Here is a 9,623-nt window from a genome sequence, read left to right on the forward strand (position 1 = left end):
GGTTTTAGATGGAGATACTGAAAACATGAAAATAAAACGATTTGGGTTAGGGTTAGGGTTTCGAATCAATATCTACAAATAAGAACATAAATCTGTATTATAAACATCGATTCAGGGATGAGGTTTCTTATCTTTGTAGATTCAGGTGATAGTCGTCGTCCCTGTAGTCGCCGCCGCCGAAGTTTCGCCTACGCCGCCGACAAAATGATAGAAATGAAGGATAGAAAACCTAGAGAGAGAAACAAAATGAGAGAAATGAAAAAAAATTGAGTATATATATTCACACAGTTTCATTTCGCGAAACACGAAAAGAGTAATTTCGTTCAAAAAAAAATAAAGTGATCACCAAATCAAATTTAATTATTGGTGAGCACAGACGCAGATGCCCCAATCTTTAGGGTCATTTAGTTCAATTTCCCTTTTCGATGCCTTCAATAGATTTATAATTTTATCTACACTCTTTTCTATTTATAATTTTATCTGCACTCTTTTCTAAATATAAGAAAGAAGATGTTATATCACTAATTTTATTCCTAATGAATTGTTAAATAGCTTTTACATTTAACTGAACAGACATCAAATAGGAATTGATTAACGACTCACTCTAAGTATTGACTAAGTAATTAAATAATAAAACTTCAAAAAACAAGCTAGAATAAGTCAAAATTCTTATCCATATTTTATTCTAAAAAATAAAGCAAAATAACTTTTGGCCCAATTGTTAGAGGAATAACATGCTGACTCAGATCACGGTCACACACTATTTTGGATAAGACAGTTCTCTTTCTTTCACCAATCCGTAAGTCCCGTTTGTTTTCACAAAAATCTACCTTTTACAAATCACAACTTAAATCTTGAAATATTCTAAAATAACATTGTGGATAAAGGAAATCGTGATAGTGACTGTACATGTTCTTCTTCTCTCTTACAAATACATACTAGTATATATACACACCCAATTTGACCTTCCTCTTCATCCATCGGTTCATCATAATCCCTTAACATTTCTTTTCTAAAACCTCTGTTTCGTGTTCTTTAATAATATTGTTGAAAGATGTTGGCCATATTCAAGAATGGATCTGTTGATCCACCGAAGGAGCTCAACAGTCCAGCTTCAGTACAAAGATCCTCCTCCTCCCTCAAGCCAAAGCTCCCCAATGAGATCCTAAACAATTTCTTGTCTTCTCATTCTAACAATGGCTTCTCCATGGGTTTTGCAGAGAAAGCTCTGATTGCTTTCTCACCTCCTCAAAACCCTTTCTCCATTCACAATAGGATGTTTTGTGGGGTGGATGACATATACTGTATCTTCTTGGGCGGTTTAAGCTACCTCCCGGCTCTTCTCCGGCAATATGGGCTTTCGAAGGGGGTAAATGAGGCGGCGTTCGTGGTGGAGGCGTATAGGACTCTTAGAGACAGAGGACCTTATCCGGCTGATCAAGTTCTTAGAGACATGGATGGAAGATTTGGGTTTGTTGTGTATGATGCCAAGGCTGGATCTGTTTTTGTTTCTCTGGTAATTAATCACACATTAACCACTAATCAATCTAAAATGTTGATACACTCATATAAGTCTAAAAGGTTGATTCTTTTTGTGTTTGTCCAATAATAGGCTGGTGATGAAGGTGTGAAGTTATACTGGGGAATAGGAGGAGATGGGTGTGTAGTGATTTCTGATAACTTGGAGGTTATTAAGGGAAGCTGTGCCAAGTCATTTGCCCCTTTCCCAGCTGGTACACAACTCAATTATTCATTGATTTCTTGTTTGGGATTTCGATTCAGAAATTTGATTATGTTTCTTATTTTTTGTAGGTTGCATGTATCATAGTGAGCATGGGCTAATGAGCTTTGAGCAGCCATTGAAGAAGATGAAAGCAATGCCTAGAATCGACAGTGAAGGAATACTGTGTGGATCTAATTTCAAGGTGGATACAATTTCATCTTCTAAGAACAATAACAATATGACCAGGGTTGGAAGTGAAGCTAATTGTGCTGTTTGGAGATCACAAGCTTGACTAGTTGTTGTTAGATTCACTCTGTTTTCTTTATTCTTTACTTAATTATGTCTTGTGTTTGTAAATTGTAACTGAGTTATTGAGAATTCTCCTTGTTCAATATAATTTGCTATGCTTGATGGAAATGCTTCTTTCTCATTATAAACAGATAGATATAATCGATTTCAAATAATAATTTGATAAATCTATTTATTTACAAGCAGTTAAGAATTAAGGAAAGATCAAACTCGATTCAATGTGGGTGCAGTAATAATTAAATAAAAGCTCACCGGCACCACTCGCCAAGAGAGGAAAATCCTTCTTACGGATTTGGCCGAACGCTGAAGGAACTAACGATTGAAATGATTAATTAGTTTGTGGGTAGATGTTGGGGTGATATTCCCCTTGCTTTGAAAATGAGTTTTCCGTATAGTCTAATTTAATCACTTATAAACAACTTTCTAAAGGATAAATCATATGTCTTTATTGTACTAAAACAACAAATATTATGGGAGAAAAGTTGTGTGAAGTTATGTGTTTCTATCTATGAACCAAAAAGCTCTTTACGTTTTGAAAAATCCCTAAATAATCTAAACTGAGCTCATTGTTTTCACCTTAGGAGTGCTTCCTTGGCGACTATGGCTGATTGAACGAACTCTGTGTTTTGGGTCGGTTGATTTTAGACAATGTTTGTAAGAACGGATAATCACTTAAAAGATGTTTCACATTGAAAAGGTTTTATTAGGTTCTTATCAATGAGTTTGTGTCAAAGTCTTGTCTTATCGTTCACATCCCTCACTTGGGTCGCGATCAGCAAAATTGTTTTGATCAAGGAGATATTCTATTAAATAGTTTTGCTAGTAGAGTAAAGTATATGAAAAGACTTAAGCTAAAGAGAAAGAGTTAACCTAAATTAAATTATTTTATTCTTTTGGGGGCACAATATGATAATTCATTTCGCGTAAGATATGGAAAAAAAAGAATTATTTTAAAGGTTGATTATTGTTAAATTTTATTTATGATTATTATACCTGTACGCATTTAAAATTCGTTCGCCTACCCACACAAGAAGAAGATGTTTTCTTTCTTCTTTGTTACGCTCTCTATATTTCCCATCCTAAGTGTCAACCAATTTTAGGAGTCCACCTATTGTATTGTATTTTAGGGCATAAAGGATGTAATCCTAAAATTGATTTATCCATTCAAATATTTTGTCCTTAAGAGTGTTTTGTGCGATTCGAAGTTGGTTGGTTGGTCTCATGCCTTACCTATCCTTTCGAATGCTCCGCCCATGGAGGAGAACCATCGAAGGACTTAAATGGTAAACACGACCCATACAATTTTCAGAAAAAGGTTTTTTCTACGAAAGCTATGCCATTAAACCCCATGGTTTACTTTCCTCTCGAATCTCACAAAAATTATATATAAGAGAACTATTCATATAAGATGTTGTCCTATTTATTTGAGATGAGGAACCAAAGTGGAGTTCTATATCATAGATTTTTCCATGTTTGGCCGTACAGGTTCAAGATTAGTATGTGCTCAAAACGTAGTAATCTTGTTGACTTTAAGAGTCATCACTTTAGTTTACTTCACAAAGAAACTAAAGAAAGAAAACATAGTATTCACGAATTAAGAGTCCGGTGCTTGGTTACGCATGAGGAAAGGGTCGAAGCAGCTATGTCTAATGCGTCTATTCTGTGGGATATTCTCTACTCCTATATAGTTAGCCATTATTTTTGAAGATACGTTACACAATTGCATTCTGAGTTATAATTCTTTTGCTTGTGAGTACCCTAATCATGTCTCTAATCTAGAAGGCATAATCATAACTCTCGATTAGATTTTAATGAAGGTTGACACCAAGCCATTGGAATTCTTGAATGTTCATTTATCATGTCTTAAGTTTATTTACATTAAATAATAAGCTTAGTCAAAAGGTGATTCTGGACTCTCTTTAGATATTCATAGACTTAAAGAAGACATAATGAGACTCAAATACAGTCCTTGGGCACACACGTGAACAACAATGTGAACTCTCGCATTTGTTGATTTGCGTGAATATTTACTTGTTAGAAGACTTTGAATCCTTGCACACGAAGAACTTCACCCGTTCACGGGAATGTGGATTAAAGAAACAAAGAGGGGAATTGGAATCGCGAAGAATGCAACAACCTAAATCGATAATTTCCCAAAAGAGTTTGAAAATCTCGAGAGTTCTTGTGCATTTAGACCATATGTTTATAAACGTCTTACTCTCGATTACGAAACTTTTCGTGGTTACGAGAAACCAGATATGACTCCAATAAAACAAGTTTTTTTAAAGTGTTTTGTAAATTCTGAAAATTTCTAGGGAGGTCAAAAATATTTTTATGAACATACTACAAAAATTTCATAATTTTCCGGGCTATGGAATTCCCAAATTAGGCGTTCCAAAATAAGTTATTTTTCAAACGGACCCCAAAATTTATAGAAAATATTGTTTTTATTGAAAATGATATTTTAAACCATCCTTAAATTTTTAAAATTTGTATTAATCGTTTAAAGGCTCCAATTGGAGGAAAAAATTAAGTTGTTTGCCATAAAAGGAATCCAAACAAACTTTAAGAAATTTCCCAAAAGTTGGAAATTGAAATTTTATATCCAAAATTGGATGAATATAATTTAGATGGCTGAATTGGACGTTGATAAAGTTCAAGGGACAAATGAATTTGAATTCTCAGAAAATAAATCGATTTTGTAATTTTGAGGTTGAAATTAGATGAAGCTGGAAGTTGAAGGGCCTAATTAATTCCGGATTTAAACTTTTCAGGTGATTTTAAAGGTTTGAAAATTCCAGGGATCACTTTGAACATTCCTTGAAACAACGGGAAACCGGAAAAGACAAAAGAAGCTAAAAAGGTTGAGAGACCTTCGTCATCTTTCGCCTCTACATACGTCCGCTTCGCCGATTCCCGAGGCCGCGCTGGAAGATTCTACGGCCACGGTCGCCTTGGAGTCACACATAACTTTGTCGCATTGTCGTTCGTCGAGAGGAAATATCGGATTCCTGAGTCGAAGAATGGAAGACACTATGTTCTTCAGATGTTGAACATTGTCTTCTCCGGTGAACTCCGCCTAGACTTCGCCAATACATTGGAAGACTATGACTCAACACGATAAAGGGTCGTCAAAGCATAAATGACCTTTAGAGATTACTTTAAGACAAGAAAATAAGGAAACGGAGGACACGAAGAGAGGTCCCATGTGGATCTAGAAATCAACACAGACGACGGTTACAATCTGTAAATCTTCTGTCGATGGTGTAATGACTCCACGAACAACAAAGGAGCAATCTCCATCACTTGGAACTTTAAACGCACCAACGCCTCGTCGAAGAAGTTGTTTGGAACATCATTAAAGAACTGTCCATCAATTCTTCCATCGGCGACAATTTGTTGATGTTTTCTGTGAGCATAAATTTTAGAATCGAGGCAAGTCTTGATCTAGCATCTTCCAAGTCTAGACTCAACTACCTAGTAACTAGAGAAACTAGTTTAATCAACAATCAAACATAATTCATCCAAACATTCAATCAATTAATAAAATCAACATATAACTTAATTAATTGAATTGTAACAACTTAACGTCGACGTCCGATGTGTATTACAAATGCATTAAAACAAGAGGACCTACCTGAAGTAGACAAGAACAAAGAAGAACTGGAATCTAAAGATGACTCGTTGGAATCTTTAAACATTGTCGGAATCTTCTTCTCAATGTTCTTCAATTGGTTGTCTTCTCTCCAAGTCTCTCTTTAGCCTCTCAAGTGTGAAATCTAACAAATGAGTAACCTCCTTTTGATCAAATGAAGTGAATCCTTTATATACCCCTTAAGCAAATGGTAACTTATGAATTAGGAATTTAGCCAAAGCGACAATATCTTTTACGAGCTGTGTCTAGGCTTATTTTTCTTGTATCGGTAACTGGTCAAGCTACATTTCATTCCCTTGCTCCAGCCAAATGGTTAAGTGTAGACCGAGTTACGAATATTTAAAGTTAGACATTTTCTAGTTTCAGTTTCATGCATTCTAGATTAATCGAAACTTCAAATAGCCATAACTTTCGACTCAAATCACCATATAAGAGCTAGTATGCGTTGGAAAGGTGAGCTTGTTAGATTCAACTTTGGTGATGGAATAAATATTCAATATTAGTTGCAGGTCCATGTAATTCTCGATGGAACCCCATGGGTCTTGAATTGGACAGCTTAGCCTTCGGGTGATCACACGTGGAATGTAGGTCGAACAATGAGTACTATAAAGTTAACTTAATGTCCTAGACAATTGTAACTTGTATTCACAAAATGGTTGAGACAAACAAAAGATATGAATTTTCAAAGTCACTCCATGTTCCATTTCGCTCCTAGAACGAAGTGGGTGAGCTTGCATCGGATTGTCGAGCTAAATTGATTACATTAGTCGTTGAATGGAGACGCGGTACTGGTTCAATTCGAACGGGCAATGTATTATCATTCTAACCATATGTCACCATCCAAAAACTAAGCTTTGTAGTATTAGTTATGAATTAAACATCGAGGACATGTCTAGTTCAATCCTATTTCGGTCGCATCGTCTTCCACTACCGATTTTAGGGGGCTACGTGTGTTGATGTTATTATGGATACAAACAAACATAGTAGAGAACTCTTCAATCTTTCCAAAACTTCCAAGAAAAAGTAAATACATTGAGTATAGCGACTTGGGTGAATTTTTGAAGTTGAAGGAGCCTCCAGATTTCCTTCAGCGAAAAACAACCAAAAAACACATTTTGGCCGTCTTTTTGAAATGATTCGCGCCTGACGGCAGCATGCACGAAGCCTGGTGCGTTGACCCTTGTTGACTCGCTCCCGACTCACCCGTTTCCACTTGGTTTTGATGTTTTTGCCCTTTTGAAGGCTTTCGTCACAAGATTCCTAACATCAATATTATACTCAAATTTCAAGATTTTTCGAACCGATCAATTTGAATATTTCAGGTTTCTCGAATTTCGACTCTCTTTGAAAAAATGACGTTTAGACACATAAATGACCCCGAACTGGTTGTTCAGCACATTTTATCTAACAACAATATTACACTCAAAGTTCATGAAAATACGGTCATTATGTACGTATGAAAACATTTGAAGCTCGATTATTTTAAGAAATTGGCATTTGGACCACTACTCGAGGGTCCCTCTGGGCCAATTTCTAAAAGTGAACTTTTTTATTTTTTTCTCCAGGTTTAGTAATTAAGTATAAATATCATATTGAACCGAAAAGACCCATTTTAATTTCGGGGTGTAAATATTGAGTGTCTACAACCCCGTATGACTTCCCATGGGAGAAGTTGTGGAATCATCAATTTCCTTTAAAGTTATTGTTCTTACGATGGAGTGTCATGCACTAATGACCTTGAAAAACGATAAATGTACTGCAAAATGGTGTTTTTGTTAGGATTTGGGTGCCAAAATCAAACATGTTTGAAATGATCTATAAAACCACAAGAAAGGGATTGCCAAATGACACATAGTTATTCCACCAACCTTGAATGGACAATTCATCCGCGAGGGACAAAGCACCTTGTGCTTTGATTTCCCCGAACCCCATACCAATCCAGATTTACAGAGACGTTTTCCAGGTATCGAAATCTTTTTAGATTGTCCTTATATTCCTAACCCTTCTAAACTTTAGCTCAGATTCCCAAGGCAGCTGCTCTAGCTCAAGACCTCAGATTGTATTGATTGGACAAAGTTTAAACCCCTAAGAACGTCTAGAACTAGTTGAGCTACTTAAAACTAACAAAGACGTCTCTGCCTGGTCATACAAAGACACGACAAACATTAATCCAAAGATCACACGACAACATATTCTTCTATATCTTGACGATAAGCCTGTGAAGCAAAAGCTCAGACGGATGAAGGAGGAAGTCGTGAATAAAATTTGGGAAGAAGTTTGAAAGAAAATCGAAGTTGAGATTTCTCAAAGTAGTGGAATATCCTACATGGATTCCCAACGTAGTCCCCGTCCTGGAGAAAGATGGAAGATTACGTGTGTATGTGTAGATTATTGGGATATGAATAAAGCCATCCCTAAAGATCATTTCCCCTATCACACATTGACATACTTCATGAATTATTATCATTCATGGACGGATTCTCAAGATAAAATCAAATCCTGATCACCTCACAAAAAAAGAAAAAGACCATGATTCATAACAGAGGTTAGAACTTTCTGTTATAGGGTCATGCCTTTCAGTCTTAAGAACACATGAGCCACCTATCAAAGGACAACCACTATGATCCTTCACGACATGATCCATAAAGAGGTGGAAGTATATTTCGATGACATGATTGTCAAATCAAAGGATCGAGAAGGGCATGTCCTAAACCTTGAAAAATTCCTACAACGAATCAGAAAATATCAACTACAACTCAACTCGAAGAAATGCACCTTCGGAGTCACAATTGGTAAATTTCTAGGCTTATTAATCACAAACAGGGGCATCAAAATCGATCTCTCTAAGATTGAATCAATCACGGCTATGCCGATCCCTTGAAATGAAATATAGGTCCGCGGATTTTTGGGTAAAATTTAGATCATTAGCCGATTCATCAGTAAGCTTACTATGCCATGCAATCCATTTTTTAAGCTGCTGAAGAGAGATCAAAAATTTGTATGGGATAAAGATTGTCACAAAAATTTGTATGGGATAAAGATTGTCAACTAACCTTTGACAGAATCGAAGGATTATTAAAAATCTCCTCCCATACTCATGCCGCCCAGAGCCGGCATTCCTATCATTCTCTATCTTACTATAATAGACACAACCATAGGAAGTATGTTGGCTCAAGAAAATAAGGATAAACTCGAAACGGCTGTGTACTACATCAGTAAACTAATAATTGGTTGTGAACTTAATTACACTCTAATTGAAACAATATGTTATGAATTAGCACGGGTCACCAAAAGGTTGAGAGACTACATGAAAGCCCACCCAATCAAATTCGTATCAAAATTGGACCCGATCTATTTCTTGTTCCAACGAACTCTTCTTTCATCAAGGCTAGCCAAATGGATGATGATGTTATCCAAATATGACATAGCCTATATGGTACAGAAATCTGTCAAAAAAAACGTTGTTATAGACTTCCTCGTTGACCAACCCATCATTGTTGAGTAAGAAGAAAAACTCGAATTCCCCGATGAGGGAATTATGAGTATAACATCATACACATGGAAACTGATGTTTGACGGAGCTTATGGAAAGTGAGGTTACGAAATTGGGATCATGTTAGTTGACTTGAAAGGGACGTACAACCCAATATCCATAAAACTCAAATATCCCGTCACCAATAACGAGGTCGAATACGAGACATGCCTCTCGGGTCTCAAGTTGGCATACAAAAAAGGGGCAACTGAGCTTGACGTCATTGGTGTAACTTGGTTATATCCAACGCCAATGGCACATGGTAAGTGAAAGGGGAAAATTTGAAACCTACCACTCTCACTTGACCAAACTAATGAACAAATTCGATCAAGTATCATTTGTTCACGCTCTAAGAAACTAGAATCGCTTTGCGGACGCCTTGGCTACTTTAGCAGCCATGACTC

General features: G+C 36.3%; 1 protein-coding gene across 1 annotated transcript; it reads left to right on the forward strand.

The window, feature by feature from the left end:
• The first annotated feature begins 999 nt into the window (after positions 1-999).
• Positions 1,000-2,064, forward strand: LOC124917067 (stem-specific protein TSJT1-like). The gene is made up of 3 exons (XM_047457636.1): positions 1,000-1,516; positions 1,613-1,733; positions 1,813-2,064. Exons 1-3 carry the CDS (start codon positions 1,055-1,057, stop codon positions 2,013-2,015), a joined length of 786 nt encoding a protein of 261 aa, XP_047313592.1. The 5' UTR covers positions 1,000-1,054; the 3' UTR covers positions 2,016-2,064.
• Positions 2,065-9,623: the final 7,559 nt, after the last annotated feature.

Source organism: Impatiens glandulifera, unplaced genomic scaffold, assembly GCF_907164915.1.
Source record: "Impatiens glandulifera unplaced genomic scaffold, dImpGla2.1, whole genome shotgun sequence".
NCBI lineage: Eukaryota > Viridiplantae > Streptophyta > Magnoliopsida > Ericales > Balsaminaceae > Impatiens > Impatiens glandulifera.

What these genes read in the sequence shown, in the direction of transcription:
- LOC124917067 (XM_047457636.1), top strand. Translation starts at nt 1,055, where the DNA reads ATGTTGGCCATATTCAAGAATGGATCTGTTGATCCACCGAAGGAGCTC. An exon ending in GATCTGTTTTTGTTTCTCTG is followed by an intron (nt 1,517 to 1,612) that starts GTAATTAATCAC and finishes GTCCAATAATAG; the next exon opens with GCTGGTGATGAAGGTGTGAA. An exon ending in ATTTGCCCCTTTCCCAGCTG is followed by an intron (nt 1,734 to 1,812) that starts GTACACAACTCA and finishes TATTTTTTGTAG; the next exon opens with GTTGCATGTATCATAGTGAG.